This window comes from Schistocerca americana, chromosome 3, assembly GCF_021461395.2.
Source record: "Schistocerca americana isolate TAMUIC-IGC-003095 chromosome 3, iqSchAmer2.1, whole genome shotgun sequence".
Taxonomy (NCBI): Eukaryota; Metazoa; Arthropoda; class Insecta; order Orthoptera; family Acrididae; genus Schistocerca; species Schistocerca americana.
Window position 1 is genome coordinate 907712816 of NC_060121.1, and position 23493 is coordinate 907736308.

Below are 23493 nucleotides of genomic sequence, written 5' to 3' on the forward strand. Positions count from 1 at the left end.
GACGTGCGTTCACCGGCCAAAATACACCTATTGAAGGAAACGGTTTGGGCATCTGATGTGGATATTGCTTTGCTGCAAGAAGTCCACATAGCTGCACTCCCATACATCGCAGGCTACCAATCCTATTCGTCACATGGAGATCACAATGGGAGTGGGGTGGCAGTTTACGTGCGAGATGGCTTCCCAGTGGAAAACGTGTGTTATCTTCCGTCGACCAGGGGAATGGCTTTCACGACGTTTGGGACACGCATCATCAATCTTTATGCACCGTCGGGAAACAATCGGCGGCGGGAAAGGGCGCGATTTTATGCAGAAGACATTGCTCCACTATTCCATGGACGTTCTGAATGTGTAATAATTGGTGGAGATTTCAACTGTGTTCTCAGCCAGAAAGACCAATGGCCGCAAGCAAACATCAGCCAGGAGTTGCGAATCGTTGTCAACGACCTTGTACTTAGTGACACGTGGGAATTACGACATGGAGCTGCACCGGGATACACCTATGTGACAAGTCATTCGGCGAGCAGATTAGATCGCATTTATATGTCACGGGCTCATGCAAATGATGTCCAGGACGCGGAACGCTGGCCATTGGCATTTTCCGAACACAACGCTTACATCTGTACGGTGCTTCTTCCCCGTAGAGAGGTGTGGAACAGTAAGGCCCCGTGGAAACTAAACATTCAACATCTACATGATCCTGAATGCCGTCAACGGATCCTTGAGACATGGACGATGTGCGAGCGAAGGGTTTGAAGGTATGCGACGAAGCTTGATTGGTGGCTGACTTGTGCTAAACCGGCGCTTCGCCGTACGTTCATCTCATATAGCAGGGAAATGGCAGAATGGCGCCGCCGTACCACCGACTTTTATTTTGCAGCACTGCGCGACCTGGATGATGGCCCGCCGGGACAGGACATCTGGATCGAACGCAAAAGGATAAAAGCTAAACTAGTGGCTTTAGCTCGGAAACATCTTCAGGGAACCATGGTGCGCGCCAGATGTCACGATACGATAAGGCACGAGATTCCTTCCATGCAACACGTCGTGAATGAACGAAAGCACCGACGACGCGTTTTGGTACGGGTGTTAATCACTCGCGAAGACCGAAGAGTGACGCGTCAAGCGGACATTGTCTCTGCATTCGTCGACCATTACCAACACATCTATCGGGAAGAAGCAGCCTCTTTCCATGACCTCGACCGTATAGCCACGTCCGTGTCCCGTACACTGACGGTGGAAGCCGCGGGAACCTTACTGGAAGCTATTAGCTGTGAGGAAGTACATGATGCGATTGCACAAGGTGCGTTGAATCGGTCCCCAGGCATTGATGGGCTTCCTGCTGAATTCTATCGCGAATTTCGCAACGAAATGGCACCGCGATGGACGGAAATGTACAACGAGATGTTAAATTCCGATGCGCCTATTCCACCGGCTTTTATGGAAGGCCTCCTGGTGCCAGTACATAAACCGAAGCCAGGAATTACGGTCACACATTATCGCCCCATCACCCTGCTTAATGCCGACTATAAGATCTTTGCACGGTTGCTAGCGTCCCGATGTCGTATGTTAATTCGTAGCGTTCTCTCTCCGGAACAGACGACACCGGGTGGATCGGTGAATGTGCAAACAGCTACTGGCGAATGCCGTGATGTGATAGCGCTGGCGGAGGAGTGCCGGCTTAAAGCGGCGATGGTGGCGGTTGATTTTGACAGTGCTTTTGATAAGGTGCGCCACAACTATCTGTATGCTGTACTGGAACAAATGGGTTTTCCAGACCGTTTTACTGGTCTCATTAGAAGGATTTACGGGGGCGCACAATCCTTGGTACAGGTTAATGGTCGTATAGCAGGGCCCATTCAAATTCGACGATCCATTCGCCAGGGCTGCCCTCTTTCGATGCTGCTGTTCGCGATAGCGTTGGAACCATTAATTGGGAGGCTCACCAATTCTCTTTCTGGGATGGAACTACGGGGCTACACCTTCAAATGTCGTGCCTATGCGGACGACCTCCTGCTGCTCGTTCGTTCTGAGGAAGAGGTGAAGATGGTCCTTGAACTGTTGTTGGACCACAGTGTGATCGCGGGTAGTGCAGTGAACATGAACAAATCGGCGGCAATGCCGGTGGGAAGGGGCCTTACGCCGGAAGAAATCAGTCCGTTTCCTTATGTGCAACGATTCCGCTATCTCGGCATAGACTTTACCTCATCTGTAAAACATACTGCAGCAGTTAACTACCGACGTATTTTACAGACAACACGTACCATGTTCCGACAACATCTCCTACGGCGCCTTGATCCTTTGCAGCGAGTCGAGTACCTGAACACTTATGTGGTTTCTCGAATGGTGCATATTTCGCAGATCCTGCCCCTACCACTCACGCTCGGACGTCGACTTCAATCAGCACTAGGCTATTTCGTGATGATTGGATCGCCCCTCAAGGTGCGATACGAAACGCTCACTCTCCCTACGGACAAGGGGGGACTCGGACTTACGAATGTTCACTGCCGTGCGACGGCGCTCCTTCTAGCCACAATGTATAAGCAATGGCGTAGCGGGCGTGATTCCCTTACATCCCGCCTACTGGACCTCCTGGTTCCAGCGTCCCTCACACCTCCGGTGGCGGTGGGCAACATTACGCCACATTTTGCGCATGTCTCAACATTTATCGTGGAACTTAGTTATATCAGAGACGAGCTTCCGCGCACGAGACCGCCATGCGCGAAGGATTTTTATGTTTGGCTGCTACGACGGATAAGTTGTAATGTAATTGAACTGAAACACCCCAGGTTGCATTGGCCGAAGATTTGGAGACATGTGCACCAAAAATTCTTTCCTACCTTCGTTCGGGCACTGTGGTTCTGTGTCGCCTGTGGCAAGTTCAATACCCACCAACGGCTCCATGCAATTGGACTAGTGGACACTCCACTATGCCCGAAATGTCACCAAGTGGATGACGACCATCACCGCTTAACTTGTATCGCGGTGCAGGACGTCTGGCTCCTAGGAAGACAGATGGTGGCTTGCTACCTCCGTGTGACCCCGCAACATATTACACCTGCTTCCTTCTTACATCCGGAGAGTGACTACTTTCCGGCGACTAAATCACAGTCGATCATCTGGATCAAAGGTTGGACGATCGCGTACCTCTATGGGGATACTGCCACGTCGCGACTTGACTTTTGGTATTTCTTGCAGCAAGCCCACAGTGAGGTTCATAGATGGTCACACTATCGGAAAACCTTTGCCAATTATCTTCAGGCAGTCTTCTTGACCCCCCACGCAGTTGGAATGTGCCGGGTGCAGTCGGTGTGCACATTTGACAGCTGATGATGAACGTCACGCTTCTCTCACCACTCACTATGTAATGCACATACTATACGATGAAATGGTCTATATGTTCCTTTTAACAGAATGACCCTTATTGAAAATAAATAAATAAATAAATAAAAACAACATCCCTGTTCCTTTCAATTTGTGATTTGTTTTAAAATCTTTTGTTTTCTTTCTTTTCGGCAGAGGATGCATTTCATTTAGTGTTTGTAAAAAAGAAAAAACAAAATGAAAAAAACAAAAAAAAATCAAACAAAAAAGAAAAGTTGGTAGAGCACTTGCCCGCGAAAGGCAAGGGTCCCGAGTTCGAGTCTCGGTCGGGCACACAGTTTTAATCTGCCAGGAAGTTTCATATCAGCGCACACTCCGCTGCAGAGTGAAAATCTCATTCTAGAAATCACCTTCTTTAAACCTCTGCAACCACCGCTGGATACTGATGCGATCTACTGTACCCTCCCCATAAAGAGGGGGCTACTTGCTTTGAATCTCTTAATAGCCATCATAGTCGCAGTAGATTGTATGAAATATTTCTTATTATCGTAATAATAAATATTTCAACGGCAACTATGATGTCTTTTAAGAAATATTATATGACTGTCAATCGCGACCATGAGAAGTTTTTCCTGTCAATCGATGTGGCAGAGACATCGCCGGTCTTGAAGAGGAACTCCACCACCGACCATTGTCACAACCTGACATGTGCTTCACTGTCCATTGCAGCTCACCTGTAAATAAAAGAAAATACATTTATGTAGCAACTTACAGCTAAATTTTCCAAGTATGTTCACACGAAATGTCATTCCTGCAATTAGAGACGACTGTGCAAAACTTTCTGAACGCCCTTTGTATAATAGTATCGACAGCAGCTGCGTAATGTCAATAACATTTCTTGTCTTTCGGAACTAGTATCGAGTATTACACTACAGTAGGGTGACAGAAGTCATGGTATAACACCTGATATCGTGTCGGATCTCCTTTAGCCCAGCGTATTGTAGCTGCTCGACGTGACATGGACTCAAAACGTCTTTTGAAGTCTCCTGGAGAAATAGTGAATCGTGCTCCTTTACAGTCGCCCATTAATTCGAAAGCGTTCCGGTGCAGGATTTTGTGCACGAACTGATCTCTCAGTTATATCCCACCAATGTTCGATGGGTTTGATGTCGGCCGATCTGGTTGATTAAAGCCACCGCTCTAATTATTCTGAGCGTTCTTCAAACCAATCTGGAACAACTGCGATACGGTTACATCACGCGCTGTTATTTGGGAACATATATTAATGGCTGAAATTTGTCTATAGGTAGCCGAACGTAACCACTTATAATGATAGATTCAGCGGAACCAGAGGACCCATCCTGTTCCATGGAAACACAGCCCACACCATTACGGAGCAACTTGGACCTGCACCACTCTCGAACCCTACCATCAGCTCTTACCAACTGAAATGGGGACTCATCCGCCAAATCCATCGTATTTCAGTCGTCTACGGTCCACAAGGTACAGTCAAGAGTCCAGGAGAAGAGCTGTAGATGACGTCATGCTGTTAGCAAAGGCACTCGCGCCGGTAATCATCTGTCATTGCCCATTAACGTCTAATTTCACCGCGCTGTCCTAACGGATACGTTAATCGTACGTTCCACATTGATTTCTGCTATTAGTTCACACAAAGGTGCTTGTCTGTTAGCGCTGACAGCTCTACGCAAACGCCGCTGCTTTCGGTCGTTACGTGAAAGCCGTCGGCCGCTGGGCTGTCCGTCGTGAGAGGTAATTCCTGAAATTTGGTATTTCGGCTCACTCTTGTCACTGTGAACCTCGTAATATTGAATTCGCTAAGGATTTTCGAAATGGAATATCCCATGCGTCTATCTCCGTTCAGAGGCTGATAATTCCCGTCCTGCGGCCGTAATCAGGTGGAAACCTTTACACATCAATCACTTGAGCACAAATAACAGCTCTGCGAATGCACTGCCGTATTATACTTTGTGTACGTGATACGACATCCATCTGTATACGTGGGGATCTGTATCCCATGACTTCCGTCGCCTCAGCGTAAGTTTTGTGGCGTTACTAAAAATGTTCAATACGTACTCTAAAACGGGATACATGTTTCAAAAGAATAAAATCAGAGTCGTCTTCAGAACGTCAAGTAACATAAAAATAGAAATACGGTATGTCCGAGTATTTATGAAGAAAGAGAAAAAGGACTAAAACTCAAGAGTTCACAATGTTACTTGCTACGGCTGCACTGATCATCGAGAATCGTATCACCTGGTGGGACGAATCACGTTTCTTGTTTCACCAGGTGCATGGTCGTGTGCGGACAGCTGCTCGAATATAATGAAAATTGTCCGGACACTTCCATGTAGTGAGGAACGGCCGCTAAAATTCACGAGAAGAGGAACCGTCATTACAAGAGGAGGGGGGGAGTAACGTGTCGTCAGTGGACACGAAGTAACAGCACAATGAGTCGGTCAGCAGAGCTCAGCGTATACGGGTGTGGACAAGTCGTTGGATGTCACACGGAAAGGAATCCATCAGGGCCGTTTCAACCCTCTCGACGAGTCGACTGTTGGTCGTGCGATTGTGAACTGAAATAGCGAAATATCGACACAACTAAATCAAGCCCAGGCTGACCATACACACTGATGAACACAGGCCGGCGAGCAGTTAGGAGGGAGGTTGCAAAAAATCGCGTGAAACCAGTGGGAGGAATCACTTGTGAGCTCTAAAGTGCTACTAGCACTCAAGTAAGCAACTCCATTGTGCTTGGGATTTAAAACATATATGGTACAGTGTCGAAGCACTTCCTCATAAGCCAGAGTTTTCTGTAGTCACTGCTAAGCAACGCTTGAGGTGGTGTGAAGAGAGTAGTCACAGGACAGTGGATGATTAGAAACGAGCGATATGACGAGCCACGGTGTATTAAATGGCAGTTCGATGGAAGGATGTGGGTTTACGAATTCCTGTCATCATCTGTAATGCCAGCGCGGTGGAATTGTGGTATGGGGGCGTTTCCATGCTTACGGTGTGGTCCCCTAGCTTAAGAAAACCCTAAATGCGGTTTAAAATGAACACATCTTACAGCATTGTGTACTACGTACAGTGGAGGAACTGCTCGGGGACAGCAGCTGTGTTAATTTGTTATACATGCTGGATTTGCTTTCTCTACATACTTCATGTTCCTCCATTATCAATCTTTATAAACAATTAATTGCGAAAACAATATCAGCCTTTTGAAGATTCCTCCTACACCAAAATGACAACATATGTGCAAATGGTTCTTTAAGCTTCTAACCCTGGCGTTACTTGTTATGTTCTAAGAATACTGGCACCTACTTTCAATTCAGTGTGAACCACGCGACCTCTACGGTCGCAGGTTCGAATCCTGACTCGGGCATGGATGTGTGTGACGTCCTTAGGTTAGTTACGTTTAAGTAGTTATAGGTTCTAGGGGACAGATGATCTTAGATGTTAAGTCCCATAGTGCTTACAGCCATTTGAACCATCTGAACCTACTTTCAAATATTTCCTACTCCGCTGTGGACTCAAGTTTAGAGATACACAAATACAATTTATGCTGTGTCTACATGCTTTAAAAGACATGTTTTACAATCTTTATTTAATTCTGTCATTACAGACCTTTCTTTTTCTTAATATATATCCAGTCCACTTTCGTCTCCTTCTCCTTATTCCATCCAGGAATTGCCTTTGCTTTCCTACTCCTCCAAGTGCTTCTTCATTTTTCACTCTGTTCATCTGTCTTATTCAGCCATGTCCACATTTCAGTTACCTTCAGCCTAGCTTTATCTTCCTTCTTCAGCGTTCACGTATCACCACGATACAGGAGGACGCTCTGTACAAAACTTTTTATTAGCATTTTCCTCAAGTCTCTGTCCATATTGCTGATGGTTATTCTTCTCTTATAAAATGACTCTTTTGCCAGTACTAATGCTCTGTTAATTTCTCTGCTGCTCTTCAATCGGTTTCTACCCGTCTTGAGACTTGTTTAAAGCTAGCCACGTGTTCTCATTCTTCTCCTTCTGATGCCATTACTTATACTTTCTGTGTATTGATTTTCATTCCATATACCTTTGCTGTAGCTCAATGGTGTCCACTATACCATCAAATTCTTTTTCACCTCTTACTAGCAGGACATGTTTCCTGCACACCTCAAGCACCACATTCGTCTTCCTTCAGTTTTAACCCACTTATGGTCTAGTGGCTGTGGAGTCCATATTTTCTAATTATGGATTGGAAGTGATAGGAGACAGACAGCAGCCTTGTCATACTCATTTCTCTAGTTCTGTCAGCTGGTACCCTCTCCTCTCACTTTCACTGATGCATTTTGATCTGAATACAATGGGTTTATTTGCCATGCGGAACACAGTCTCCATTTTATTTTCGTAATAACCCATACCCGATTTCGATTCTTCGTTATGCAATACCTCTCTTTTGCTCAAATAATTTCTCTCTCATATACTGCTCAACCGGTTACTCCAACAAATTCAAGCTTACCTGTCTAGTTCCTCTGACATTCATAACATACGTTTGGTTTTCTTCTGACACCACGTAAAAACGTTCGCTTCTGTGGTACTAAATGTTGCCTCTGTTCGTCATAATGTCGCAATGTCTGCTTCAACAGCCACTGAGTTAAATTTACCGTCGTAGTCGCTGTACGAACCAACTGTAAACGGCAAACTTGTTGAACCACTTACAACAATGATTCACAGAAGTTATGATAATGACTCAAAACTAATAATAATATCACTGTCGAAAAATGATATGGCACCTTAGCAATGACGGAAATACGCCAATATTACGAAATAGAAACGGCATTGAACAGAAACTATAGCGTTCAGTGTAAAATTGTTATACAGTGTGAGAAGGTCGACCTCAACTTTCAAGACCTCATATTCGAATATGTGTTCACTTAGTTTTTGAATACCGAATATGTGATCGTGTAGATACGGCACTAAGCAGCCAAACAAGTGAATTTGGCTCTTCTACCCTCATGTTCACCTACAACTGGTTAACCTTTCCTCTCCTGCGCCATTTCTGCTTGGATATCCATTTCCCATTGTTGTCACACTTGCATGTCCTTACATACCATGCATTCCTTCTTGTTTAACGCATCCGTTTCACTCCCTCCTCCCCCACTCCAGACACACACAAGATTCATTTACCATTTCATCCGATGTGTTTTATCTTGCTTCCAAGGGGCACAACTTCTTCACTGCCAGAACTACAGGAACCTTAATTTTAACATTATTTTTGTGACAAAACTGATTTCTAGTGCTTATTTCCTGTTCTTTGGTTCCCATTCCTTACTCTGTGCACCGTTGATTATTCATTATATTCAACAGGTCATGCAGTTTTTCTTCAGTTTCACAGACGACTACCAAATCATGATATTCTTGCACACTGCGTTTTAGTCCTAGTTTTACACGTTTCTATTTTTCTTTCTTTTGCTTCTTCGATCCATAGGTCGAACTGTTAAGAGCCGACAATATAGAATCCCTCACTCTTGTTTAAATCCTAGCATAGCTCTCTTAATCTTGCACTCTTCTTTTTTCATTTTGTTCTTGTAGCTACGCTATATTATTCGTCTCTATCTGTAATATATACTTGTATTGCTGAGGATATCAAACATTTTGTTCCACTTAACAGTACTGAGTTCTCTTTCTAGACCAATAAATCTTATGAAAGTGTCTTGATTCGTCTTAGGTCTTGCTCCAATTATCATTGGAGAACTCTTTTCGATGTTGAGTCTCTTCCTTGAACAGAGGCTATGCCAATCACTGTATCGTTACAGATGTAGTATACGAACTACCGAAGCGAGTATACGAGCCCCACGGAAGTGTTACACTATCTCGCAGTGGACATAGGGTAATGGTTTCGCGTGTGACTTTGCTTCAGGAACCATTCCATCCGAGAAAACCTATATGAAGATGGGTGGACGGGGATATGATCTTACAGTCTCAAACACCTGTCTAGTGTCCAGCAGTGGACACAGATTATTTGTTCTTCTACGTTTTCCATTGGATACAGTGACGTCCATTATTCGTTCTAAGGTTAAAACGTGTCTCAGAACGGATGGCAGTTGTTGCCAATCATAAGCGGTTCGTTTGAGTAGCTTCCGCTTTCGGTGCTCCATTGTTAATATGGGCCTAAGTCGAAGTCGTTTTCGCAACAGGTCCATCTTCAAAACTGAAACACAAGAGTTTGGATGCGTGATAGTATGTTTTCCTGGGGCTGCTAACTATGTCAGATGGTCTTCATTCAACTGTAGATAAACACACTCGACTATAGATAAACACAGAGAACAGTCAATTTGTACCTGTGATAGAAAAACCTTAGAGGTCTCAGGGCAGCAACGTTAAATTGTTGAACAGAGTTTACGATTTACGCGTCCTGTAGCACGGATGTTTCATTTGGGTCATTTGCATATGTATACCGTAATGGAAAAACCTTAAAGAGGGAAATGAATATAAATTTGTTGAAAATACAATAAATTACATTGCGTAAACACTATGTATGATAAGTATTTCCACCTCTACCACAATTTGAATACTGAAGCGCTAGGTAGATTATCGAGTGGTAGAATGACATCTCAGAAAATTACGATGGTTGCCCAGAAACATATGCACCGCATTGTGTGTTGTCATACATTTATAAATAAGTATATAACCACGGCACGTCTAAAGTAAATCATTTTCTAAATTTATAACGGGTGTATTTGATGACCATCGTGGTCGACAGTACTCCTCCACTCAAACATGTGCCTATGTCTGCTGATTTGACTCTGATACCATCGTGTAATTGCCGTCACCGCCAAGTTGCGCTTTAAATTCCTATTAGTGACATGAGACTTCATCTTTGAAAATGATAACCCTCCTTTTGAAACTTTCTGGCAGATTAAAACTGTGTGCTAGACCCGAGCCTCAAGCGGCCCGTTCTCGGCTGCAGTTTGACCAATTCATTCTGGGAACTTTCTTTTGTGTGTGACGTCAGAGTTTTATTTTCGATGATTGCTATATGATTTAAGGACTATCTATATACCACCACTATTTCAAAATATCAGATACTGAGGATACCTGTACTGGTGGTCAACTTAATGCCCGCGGGATATACATTAACATTGTTCAAATGAACGCTGCCAAAGCAATAGCCACAAAACATTAACATACGCTGTTTCATATGTATATACAATACTTCTCTCATTCAAATTTCAGTTGTCAGACACATGAAACTATTTAATACTATTTTAACAGCATTCTAGTAGGTTGGCGTGATCCAAAGAGAAATGCCATGCACAGTGTTGCTGGTACCAACAATGGATTCCTGTTTGACTTTCAAAGTTAGATAAGTAGTTTGTATGTAGCTAGGATATGATTCGGATGCATTAGAATCTAGTCACAGAAATGGAAAATAAAGTTGAGAAATATAGTGGTTTCAATTATTTATTATTTTTTTGTAGATTATTTTAAAAATGCAGCACATTTTTTCTACAGACGACATTTCAGCCGAGCAGAGCAGCCTTAGCGTGGAGATGGGCGGCGGCAGCGAGAGCGCCGGGGGCGGCGTATGCTGCAGGAGCAGCATAGGCGACATGGGCTGGGGCAGCGTACGCCACAGCGGGGGCGGCGTAAGCATGGGCAGCGTACGCGTGGGCGGCGTGGGCGGCCAGGGCGGCGGCGCCGTTGACGACGGCGTCACGGGCCTGGGTCTGGGCGACGGCGGTCAGGTGGGCGGCCCTGGTGGCGGCGACAGCAGGGGTGTCCAGCAGGTAGCCGTCGGAGCGCACGGCCACGGGGGCCGGGCCGTAGGCGGCGTAGCCTGCGTGCACGGGGGCGGCGACCACAGCGGGGGCGGCGTAAGCGGCGGGGGCGACGACTGCGGCGGGGGCGGCCCCCAGGTAGCCGGGCTTAGCCACGGCAACAGCCAGGATGACACTCAGGACAATCTGAAATGCAGAATGCCACTTGAATTAGTGTTCCTCATGGTATCATAACTTACAAATTCTGCATTTGAATAAAGGCCCAGAAACCCCCACACAGTGCCTAGCAGGCACTTCGAACAACTATTATGCGTTTTCTACCCAACCGATGACAGAGGGAAATTTCTCTTGAAAGCCAAGCAAACGAAGCGAAATTTTATGCTCATTAATATGGTTAAATTTACCAAATATTTTGCGAGGATAGTGGCAACTTTCCTGTTATGAATCTCATTTGAAGTACCTGCCACTGTCGTCAACAGTTTACATGGACTATTCTAGCCTTTTACAATCGTAGCAGCGTGACCCATTTGTTAAGCATAATCATGGTCATGTATCTGTCAACAACCTAAATCGCATGTAAACATCACATATGAGAAAAAAAGATGCAGTTACAATTAATAACTCGTCCAGTCACCAGTAGCGTCGATAATTGCTTCGCATATCCGAAGCACTGTCGCAACCAAATTTTGCGCATATTCACGTAGAAGAGACCTCGAAATGCGTCGAATTTGCGTTGACAGCTATTGCAAAGTGAATGTTTCTTGCACTTGACGCAATGTTAAGAATGAATTTCCCGAAAAAAAGGTTAATAACCATTTTTTTCCACTTTAGGAGTCACTTTGCCGATTTACTCGTGTTTTTCAAAGTCATCCACATTTCTAAGCAATTTATATCATATTACCCGCTTTTGTACGAATCACTTTTTGGGCGGCTAAAGAGAAACACAGCCTCAAAAAGACACACGTTTGATGCACCATAGCCTCTTCTTGTCTATCTAAGTAAAGACTTCATAGTAAACTAATGCTTTAATGTACACTGCATGACGGACGAAACTCCACCCTACTGGGCTGTGACAGATCTAAGGTGATCTCTTTTACCATCTGGCGGCAATGCCGACCACGCTCTTACGTAACAGACTGTAACTGAAATTATCTGCATTTTGTCTCAGACTACATAGTAACGACCCGTAAAACCGTGCAGTAGTCACATGAGATATAATTTTTACCCCCAAAGTTCCTTTATGTATTTGATATTCATTCCTTCATTCCTACATTTTCACAGCAAATTCAAGTCCTACTTTCGAATTTAGAATATATCTCCGAACATTTCAAACTTATGTTAGATTTAATGTGGCCTCCAACTAGACTTGAGAAATGTACCGTTAACGTTGAAATAAGAGACAACAGCAGCTATTCATTACAGGCCAAAGTAATGGGCTCTAACGAGGCATTTGCTCTTGGAGTCTGGAAGAATGGTACGTACCAGGGTGTTCATGGTTATGCTGCTTCCTGCTGCTGCTACTGCTGCTGCCGAAATGTGCTTCTGTCTGGTATCTGCCCGCTATTTATACGAAGTCGGCCAAGCGTACGTCACAATGCGTGAAAGTAGCGAACCTCGCACCGTCGACCTTGTGCTAGGTCCTGCCGTGGGCGTAGTCTTGCGATGGCCACACACCTCCCGGAACGTGTGCTCCGGATGGAAGTTACGTTTTTCTAACAAAATAAATTGAACATGAGTCAGTGATCAAGACGATTTAAACATTTCTTAAATAAATAAAGAAGTGGTCGCTGTCGATCAAAACGCAATATCTGTGATCGTAATTTTCATTTTTGTTATTAACTGTACTCATTGATGTGTAGGACAATCGGTTGATTATTAAAGGCTCAGTCGCGAAGTGCCAGACCACAGATCTAAGGTTTCTGATTCGATATCCGGTCACTCCTAGGATTTTTGTGTGCTACTGACTGCTTCTTTCACCTCTGTGAAAAAGTCTCAGTGGCACCGTGGTTTGCGGCTCATGTTAAGCCGTAGGTTCCCCTAGAACTAATATCGTAAGTCAGTTCAACGATTGGTGGTAGGCAACGTCATACCACCTCCAACAGGCCTAATGAAGCACTGTGGTGTTAAAAACAGTATTCGGGTTGACGACTGTCTTACTTAAGATAATTCCAGCAGTTAATACTTGTTTCCTCGGTGAAAAAGTGTCTCATTATTACTTCTAGATTATACTGAATTTGAATCACGCACTGAACTAAACTATTTGATTTATTACTACCGAACGAAAGCTCCAATTAAAGTAAGACATTTTCTACCATTACTTGGAGCACTTCTGCTCTTTCTTTACTTCATCTTCCCTGCTCTCAGAACCCCCAGTTTTCTGTGGTAGATGTTCACATCCCTGTCACTACATTTTCTGCTGTAACGTTCGATTCAATACGGAATTTGCTGTTTTAAAATCACTTTCCATGTATTCTAATTTCCGCCTGATAGTATTTTCGACGTTAATGAGTGTCATTTAGTTTTGAAAATTCTGCTTTATCCATGATTTTAACTCCGATATCACAGGAATAGATGCTACTACTTTCACAAACACTCGACCAGAAATATCGTTTACATTCAGAGGACTGTTAAGTTGGGTACATTTTGTACGTAACAATATCGACTGCAGCTGCGTAATGCCATCAAAATTTGTTGGCTTGCGGAACTAGTATCGAGCATTACGCTACACTATGAAGACAAAGTCATGGGATACTTCCTAATATCTTGTCGGACCTCTATTTGCCCCGCGTAGTGAAGTTACTCGACTTGATAGGGACTCGAAGTCCTTCGGAGTTCCCTGCAGAAATATTGAACCGTGCTCCGTCTACAGCCGTCCATTAACTCGAAAGCGTTCCGCTGCTGAATTTTGTGCACGAATTCATCTCTCGATTTTTTCCCGTCGGTGTTCGATGGTATTCATCTTGGTCGATCTGAGTGGCTAAATCATTGGCTCGAATTGTTCTGAGTGTCCTTCAAACCAATAAAGAACAGTTTTGGTATGGTGACGTAACGCCTTGTTAATTAGGAACATGAAGTTTATTAATGGCTGGAAAGTGTCTCCAAGCAGCCGAACATAACCATTTCCGATCAGTGATCGGTTCAAGATGACCAGAGGATCCAGTCCATTCCAAGTAAATGCAGCCCACACCATTATGGAGCCACAACCAGCGCCTTGTTGACAACTCTGGTCGATAGCTTTGTCGGGACTGCGGCACAGTCGGACCCTACTATCAGGTCTTACCAATTGAAAACGGGACTCATCTGACTAAAGCACTGCTTTCCTGTCGTCTTGGATGTAACTGTCATGGTCACGAGCCTAGGAGAGGTGATGCAGGCGATGTCGTGCTGTTGGCAAAATCTCTCGGGTTGTTCGTTTGCTGCCACACCTCATCAACGCAAAATTTCGCCGCACTGTCTTAACGGATACGTTCGTCGCATGGTTGACGCGGCGTTGCTTGTCTGTTAGCACTGACAACTCTACGCAAACGCGGCTGCTGCTCCCAATCGTTAAGGGAAGGCCGTCGACCACTGCGTTGTCCGAGGTGATAGTAAATGCCTGAAATTTGTTATGCTCAGAACACTCATGAAAATGTGAGTCTCGGAATACTGAATTTGTTGTTTCAGAAATGGAATGTCCCGTGCGTTCATCTCCAATTACCCCACCGCTTCTGAGTCTGATAATTCCCGTCATGCGGCCATAATGACGCCGGAAACCTTTCCACAAGTAGAAATGACAGCTCCGCCAATGCACTGCCCTTTTATACCTTGTGTACGTGGTACTACCTCCATCTGTACACTTGGGTATTGCTACCCCAAGACTCCTGCCACCTCAAAACATTAATTTCAATGGGATACATGTATCAAAATAATAATACGAGGGTCGCCTTGAGAGCGACAAATAACGTTAGAACACAAATACGAGATGAGGTGGCGAAGAAAGAGAAGAAGGTCCGAAGCTCATGAGGTCATCCAGAAAGTAAGATCCGATCGGTCGCGAAATGGAAACCACAGTAAAAACGAGAAACGTTTTATCTGCAACAGTTAGGTACATCTTCCACCTACTTCTCTACATAGTCGGCGCTCCAACTTCGAGTGTTCTCGTAGTGACGTTGAAACTTCCCCTTAGAACAATTATACATGACTGTGTTTAAACTGACACACAATATTTTTAGCGCAACGCAATCTGACTTTCAATAATCTTTTGCTGTGTTTGTCTCTGATTTTGTTCCATTTGTTGCATTAATTGCAATAATAATGTATTAGTGTCTGGAATCTGTTCCTCTATGCTTTTCGGCAGAGCATTTGCACCGGCAACATTCACATTTTGACAAGCAGAAAATTTGTCTTGACTTATTTGAGAAAACGCTGAGGACGCAAAACCTGAATCTACAGTATTTGCAAGATTGTGTCCTGTCATGTCGGATTCCTGAGGCGAGCTGTTGCCGACCGATCGATCGATAATGCTTCCCTGTTCACTAATTGTTTCACTGCCTACAGCATTATTTGCAGCCCGCTCCATTTCCCTATGCACAATTACCAAATTACTACTTTGAACATTAGTTAATTCATTACTCGGCGGCGCTGATAAGCTACGATCGTTGTCACTATTATTTCTCAGTTTACTTTGGAGCCTTGTGTTACGTTTTTCACACGCCATTATTGTCACAACATTTCGCAAGACAACACAGAAAAGTAGAATTTGAAGAGCAAAATAAGAAAAACACATTAACATAGCACTGAAAATGATATCTAGTTAATTGCAAGCGCAGCTGCGAAATACTTGGTGCAAATTTACATAGGTGCCACGCCTGTTTTACTGTACAAGGAGATTCTCTCTACAATTACGCGCTAGCAGTAAACAAAATCTACACTAATTGCACAAACTACAAGAAAAAATCAGAAGATTCCAGTGAGGTATCCTCGGCTAAGGATCGACATATGAAACTTCCCCTTAGAACAATTATACATGACTGTGTTTAAACTGACACACAATATTTTTAGCGCAACGCAATCTGACTTTCAATAGTCCCTACAAAAGAATGGCCCTGACTAAAATTAACCTATACCTTTCACAAATCACTTACCTCACAAAAATCTTCGTTACTCGAACTATTGGAATACAGCGAGCGCCACTACTGCCAGCTAAATAAAAGATTCAAACTACGGAAGGCACTAACTACTGATAGGCATAGTTAGCAAATGAAAGATTTTAATTGAGAACAAACAATGTATTTACCTTAATAGTGTTGAAAAATCATAATATACCTAGCAGTTCATGACATCCAGTCTTACAAATTTCAAAACTCCGCCATTTCTCTTCCCACATTCCCACTGCTGGCGGCTCACCTCCAACTGCGTAACGCTACGCGCTGTTCACATCCAGCTCCGCAACACTACAATGGCAGACAACAATGCAAACTATCCACAGACTGCACACAGCACAGCCAGTGGTTTTCATACAGAGCGCTACGAGGCGTTACCAATATAAAAACCTAAACAGCCACTTACAACGTATCAACTTCCCAATATCCTCGTTATAGAAAGCTGCCGGCTGTGATTTCGGCCAGTTATCTGCACTGGTCTGCGGCTCGTTGACTGTGGAAAAACTTTGTCTTCATAGCCAGTGGTTCTTGTGAGATGACCCTTAGGGGGAGCCAATTATGGACTGTATTGTGGGTGATCAAACACTTCTCATCGGAAACGCTGCAGGAGCGTCTTCATTGATACTACGTACAATGTGCGGCCGAGAATTGGCACGAAGAAGGAACTGCTCGACAGTTGTGTCATGTGGGCAGCATGACACAGGCGAAATCTCTAAACAGGCCCTCATACACTCCTGGAAATGGAAAAAAGAACACATTGACACCGGTGTGTCAGACCCACCATACTTGCTCCGGACACTGCGAGAGGGCTGTACAAGCAATGATCACACGCACGGCACAGCGGACACACCAGGAACCGCGGTGTTGGCCGTCGAATGGCGCTAGCTGCGCAGCATTTGTGCACCGCCGCCGTCAGTGTCAGCCAGTTTGCCGTGGCATACGGAGCTCCATTGCAGTCTTTAACACTGGTAGCATGCCGCGACAGCGTGGACGTGAACTGTATGTGCAGTTGACGGACTTTGAGCGAGGGCGTATAGTGGGCATGCGGGAGGCCGGGTGGACGTACCGCCGAATTGCTCAACACGTGGGGCGTGAGGTCTCCACAGTACATCGATGTTGTCGCCAGTGGTCGGCGGAAGGTGCACGTGCCCGTCGACCTGGGACCGGACCGCAGCGACGCACGGATGCACGCCAAGACCGTAGGATCCTACGCAGTGCCGTAGAGGACCGCACCGCCACTTCCCAGCAAATTAGGGACACTGTTGCTCCTGGGGTATCGGCGAGGACCATTCGCAACCGTCTCCATGAAGCTGGGCTACGGTCCCGCACACCGTTAGGCCGTCTTCCGCTCACGCCCCAACATCGTGCAGCCCGCCTCCAGTGGTGTCTTGACAGGCGTGAATGGAGGGACGAATGGAGACGTGTCGTCTTCAGCGATGAGAGTCGCTTCTGCCTTGGTGCCAATGATGGTCGTATGCGTGTTTGGCGCCGTGCAGGTGAGCGCCACAATCAGGACTGCATACGACCGAGGCACACAGGGCCAACACCCGGCATCATGGTGTGGGGAGCGATTTCCTACACTGGCCGTACACCACTGGTGATCGTCGAGGGGACACTGAATAGTGCACGGTACATCCAAACCGTCATCGAACCCATCGTTCTACCATTCCTAGACCGGCAAGGGAACTTGCTGTTCCAACAGGACAATGCACGTCCGCATGTATCCCGTGCCACCCAACGTGCTCCAGAAGGTGTAAGTCAACTACCCTGGCCAGCAAGATCTCCGGATCTGTCCCCCATTGAGCATGTTTGGGACTGGATGAAGCGTCGTCTCACGCGGTCTGCACGTCCAGCACGAACGCTGGTCCAACTGAGGCGCCAGGTGGAAATGGCATGGCAAGCCGTTCCACAGGACTACATCCAGCATCTCTACGATCGTCTCCATGGGAGAATAGCAGCCTGCATTGCTGCGAAAGGTGGATATACACTGTACTAGTGCCGACATTGTGCATGCTCTGTTGCCTGGTCTATGTGCCTGTGGTTCTGTCAGTGTGATCATGTGATGTATCTGACCCCAGGAATGTGTCAATAAAGTTTCCCCTTCCTGGGACAATGAATTCACGGTGTTCTTATTTCAATTTCCAGAAGTGTATTTGGCGGGAGACGCTATTCCCTATGCATCATTACGTGCTCACTACACCGAGGGAGGTGGCGCAGTGGTTAGCACACTGGACTCGCATTCGGGAGGACGACGGTTCAATCCCGTCTCCGGCCATCCTGATTTAGGTTTTCCGTGATTTCCCTAAATCGCTTCAGGCAAATGCCGGGATGGTTTCTTTGAAAGGGCACGGCCGATTTCCTTCCCCATCCTTCCCTCACCCGAGCTTGCGCTCCGTCTCTAATGACCTCGTTATCGACGGGACGTTAAACACTAATCTCCTCCTCTCGTGCTCACTGTTCACTCAAAACTGGAAAGAGCTCCGCGACACCATCGACGGGCTTACTAGAGACACTTTCCAACACATTTGTGCAAAGCTTTACCGGATTTTCCCAGTGGTTTCCGTTTCGCGACCGATCGGAACTTACTTTCTGGAAAATCCTCGTAATGTTTCATGCCGCAGCTGCAGTGACCACGGGATCATCGAGACTCGACCGAGGGTCAGTCGGTCCAAATCAAGATTCTTATTACACCAGATTTATTGTTGCACCTGACAGCTACTCGAAATATTATGTAATCAAAAGTGTCAGGGCAACATGTAATGATGAATTGACCACGATATGTCACGAGAAGCGGAAAAACCAATATAAGAGGAGGCAGGGAGTAAGGTGTGGTCAGCAGAGAAACAGTAACAGCACAATGAGTAGGTCAGAAGAGCTCATTGTCTTCGAACGTGGACTAGTCGTCGGACGTCGTCACCTGGGTGACAAATCCATCGAGGCCATTTCAGGTCTTCTAGATATGGTCAAGTAGACTGTTAGTGATGTGATCTTGAACCATAGCTTTAATCATGGCCAGGCATACCTCACTGTACTGATGAACAGGGGCTGACGAGCATTTCGTAGGGAGGTTGCGAAAAATCGCATGAAATCATTTGGAAGGAATCAATCGTGAGCTCTTTGGGGCTAGTAGCAGTCAAGCTAGCACCGTCATTGTGCGTGAGGGTTAAAACGAATGGGGTACGGTGGTGGAGACTATCCTCATAAGCCACACGTTCCTGTAAGTGTTAAGCAACGCTTGAGGTGGTGTAGAGAGCAAAGCCACTGGACGATGGAATAGAGGCAAAGGTGGAAAAATGGTCCCCTGCTGGTATTATGGGCCCCCTACATATTTGGAAGTACAGGCCACGAATTCTAGCGGAGAGCACATGAACTACTAGAACTAGTTGCCAAACTTGACTGTAGAGTGCGCAGACGTAGTAGCTGTCATGGTTTCTGAGTGGTTGTGCTGTGAATTTTTTCGCTGTCATCAAAAGTTTTAAAGGTTAGTGTTTACTTGAATAAAACTCTAATTTCTAGCATGTTACTAGTAGAACTAAGGTAAGGTACGTATTTGGCTTGCTGTTGGGATACCGTTTTACGTTAATTAACGTCGGTTGCGAACCAAACTAACCGTAGGCAAGATCGTTTTTCCCAAGATGGCGAGGGTGGATATATGGGCCCCTTTTGCTGCTGGTATTATGGGTCCCGTAAAATCAATCAGATATTGATACTCTTTATGTTTCAGATGCCTCGAACACAACTTGTACCCCCAAAAAAATCGAAACGGCAATCGTGGGACAAAGGAAATATAGCAAATGCTATCGTAGCTATTAAAGAGAAAAAAATGGGGTTGAAAAAAGCCGTTAAAGTGTACTCTGTCCCTCGTTCCACGCTCCAAAGGCTTTCCACCAGTTTTACCACAGGGACTTGAGGACGAACTGGTTAAATATCTTCTCATTATGGAATCCAAATTCTACGGCCTTACCAGAAATGACGTCAGGCGCATGGCCTACAAGCTTTGCACAAGAAATAAAAAGTTAGTGTTTCTGTCCCTGATGTTGACGACGCTGTATGTCTATTTTGTGAAGGGATTTTTTCAAAGGACACAAAAGATGAACTTTGGGTCCAGTGTATAGCCTGTGAGACGTGGGCTCAAAACGAATGCGCTGGATGCGAAAAATATGCTTATGTGTGTGACTATTGTAAATAGGTTAGGCGTAGGCTGTGAAAATCATCCCACCAATAGTCTAATTAACAATGTTCAGACTGGATCTTTCTTTCATTATACAGTAAAATTAAATAAAATTATATTTTTCAAATTTTTGTTTCTTTTTATTTCAAACTACCTTGGGGCCCATATTACCGGCACAAATTCTTGACGCAACAAAATGCAAAGTATCAGGAAAAAAATAAAATTTTGTTTTAAATATTAAAAAGTTGGACGAAAACATGTCGTATCTATAGCAGGACATACTAGAGAAATGTTGTATGTTAATTTCAGGTGATTATACTAAAAATTAAAGGTGTTATATAAAAAAAACAGAGTGGGGGCCCATTTATCCAGCTTTACCTCTACAGAAAACGAGTGATCTGATGAGCCAGAGCGTACTTCATGGCAATTTGATGGAATGAGTTGGGTTTGACGATTGCCTGGAAAGTGTTACCTGCCATCATCTGTAATGCCAACAGTGAAGTACTGAACCAGCGAGGTGGTATTGCAGTATGGGGCCGTTTTTCGTGATTAAGATCTGGTCCCCTTATTGGGCTTAAGTAAACGAGGAAAAATATGAACAAATTTTACAGCATTGTATACTACTTACTGTAGAGAAACTTTTCGGAGACAATAACTGTTTGCATTAGCTGAAGAATGCGTCCTGCCACAAATCTGTATCTCTGAGACATGGTTACCGAACAATGACTTTCCTGAAATGGGCTCACCTGTCCAGATTCCCAACCTGGACTCAGTGGAACACCTTTGGTACGAGTCAGAAGGCCAACTTTGGTTTAGACTCTTATGTAATAATGGGCTGCCATTCCTCTACAAACAATGACTGACCTCATTCATAGAGTGCGCAGGAGATCTCAAGTAATCACAAACGTGAAGGTTGGATAAATCTCATATTAATGTCCACTGATAGACGTAGAGGAAGACAGAGACTGGAATACAACCAGTACTTAATTGAGGACGTAGGCTGAAAGTGCTACTCTGAGATGAAGAGGTTGGCACAGAAGAAGAACTCGGGGTGAGCCGAATGAAACCAGTCAGATGAGTGATGACCCAAGAAAAAGAAAAGTATGCGTCCCAATACTTTTGATCAGAGGGCGTACAACGCGCCAGAGTCGCAGGCTGGAGGGGGTGAGTATTATACTGCAGGGAACATTTACTTGCGTTGAGTGGGGTCTTCGGTAGTTGTGGACGGCACGATGACTGCTATGTTTTATCTGTATGGACTCTGATCATGACCACTGGCAGACTGAAAGCGGTGACTGATTTTTAAAGTACTTTTGTGATAGTTGTAGCAAAACAAGTGAAAAACAAGTAATAAATAAAATAAAGGGAGTTGCTAGTGGACCACGTAATTTCCATTGGCAATATGTAATTTTTTACAAACTTAAGGAATTGATTGTGACTGAATGTAGCGGACAACAGTCCGTACACTGCGGCCAGATTGCGTGGGGCTGCCGAAGTGAACCGTACGCTGGCGACCTTGTGGGTGCACACGTGTAGGCCAGTGTTCCAAGGCTGCGGAAGGCAACCCAGAGGTCAAACAAGCAGCTGCGGACCAGCGATCGCTGCCGATACGGAAACAAATGCCTGCACGTCTGAGACACTGTGCACTGGTAAGTTAGTCAGTCAGCCACCACATACACAATGAACGTTAGTAAGGTCGTCAGCGTCAAGAACGCCATAAACTATACTGCGTCACGTCATCTCCAATGATAGCTGTTTAGCGGTTCAGGAAGCTGGAAATCCCTTACAGGATACGACTGTGGACAGTGTGAGAACACAGTGTGGAATCAGTCCGAGAGTGGGTAATAGTTTCAGCCTGTCTGAGAAGTTTCACGTTAGCGCGCATTCCTCTGCAAAGTCACAGATTCGTACTGGTTTATCAGGATTGTTTATTATACAGTTTTCGTGAACCCGGGGCGTCGCGAGGTTCAGTAGCAAGTATTTCCTACTGAAGTGAAACAGGAAGTCTAGGATTCAAAATTTCGTCTGCAGCGAAGTCATTAGAGATGGAGCACAAACTCAAATTGAGTAAGCGTGAGTACTGTAATTAGTCGTATCCTTTTCAAACAAACGCTTCCGGAATTTTCCTTAAACGATTTTCGAGAACTACATAAAACCTAAATCTAGGTGTGCCAGAGGAATTTGAACCGCCATCTTCCAGGATTCTAATGCACTGTTTTTCCACTGCTTCCCATCCCATGTCTATTCAGTTATGCCTTCTACACCGTCTACCGTTGCCAGAGTATTCCACTGTGGATTTAATTACAGTGACAGTCAACATAATTTTTTGTTAGTATGGTGATGTGGCATAAAGTAGCTATCATTGAAAAAAACCGACGTGTCAGTCACGGTTTCAGTATACTTCCCCTTGGTCTACTAATTTAATTTGTCGTAGACTGTTCATTAGTGGCTGCAGTATATCTACATCCGATTCCCACAGTAACTACAGTCATGTTAATGCGAAAAGCTGTGAAAAGTCTATTTTTTGCAACGCGGACCTCTGGGAGAGTTGCAGGGAGAGACTCAGTGACGTAGTGGAAGGTGCCGACAGGGAAATAAAGCCATGCTGACTCCACTGCAGTGGTCAACTACTCTAGATTTCTCGATTGCGAATCCACGGCACGATATCCCGGTTGAGGTGGTCGCACAGACTCTGGATTGGGTTTAAATCTGGGGAGTTTGGTGGCAGCGAAGTATGATAAACTCATTCTGGTGGTCTTCGAAGTACGCGCCTGCTGGTGGATGCCATCATATCGAGGAAAAACAAGTTTCGTGTGGGGGTGAACATAGCCACAAGGATAGATGCTTACATGTGTTGATCCATTGTGCCCTCCAGAACGACGTGAAATGCCACGAAAACATTCCCAGAACTATACCACTCTCTCCACCGGCTTGCACTCTTCCGACCATTGTTGCATAGTTTTTTCCTTTCATCTACATCAACAGCTACATACATACTCAGCAATCCACCATACGGTGCGTGGCGGAGGGTACCTCGTACCAGAACTAGCATCTTCTCTCCCTGTTCCGCTCCC

At 45.1% G+C, this 23493-nt stretch overlaps 1 protein-coding gene and 1 non-coding gene across 2 annotated transcripts; both read right to left on the reverse strand.

Annotated features, from left to right (window-relative positions):
• Positions 1-9068: 9068 nt before the first annotated feature.
• LOC124608736 lies at positions 9069-9174 on the reverse strand. The gene has a single exon (XR_006979323.1). It is a non-coding gene; the product is annotated as a U6 spliceosomal RNA (small nuclear RNA).
• Positions 9175-10774: 1600 nt separating this feature from the next.
• Positions 10775-12632, reverse strand: LOC124606832 (cuticle protein 16.5-like). Its single transcript, XM_047138907.1, has 2 exons — positions 12590-12632; positions 10775-11293 (listed from the first exon to the last, which is right to left on the reverse strand). Exons 1-2 carry the CDS (start codon positions 12599-12601, stop codon positions 10850-10852), a joined length of 456 nt encoding a protein of 151 aa, XP_046994863.1. The 5' UTR covers positions 12602-12632; the 3' UTR covers positions 10775-10849.
• Positions 12633-23493: the final 10861 nt, after the last annotated feature.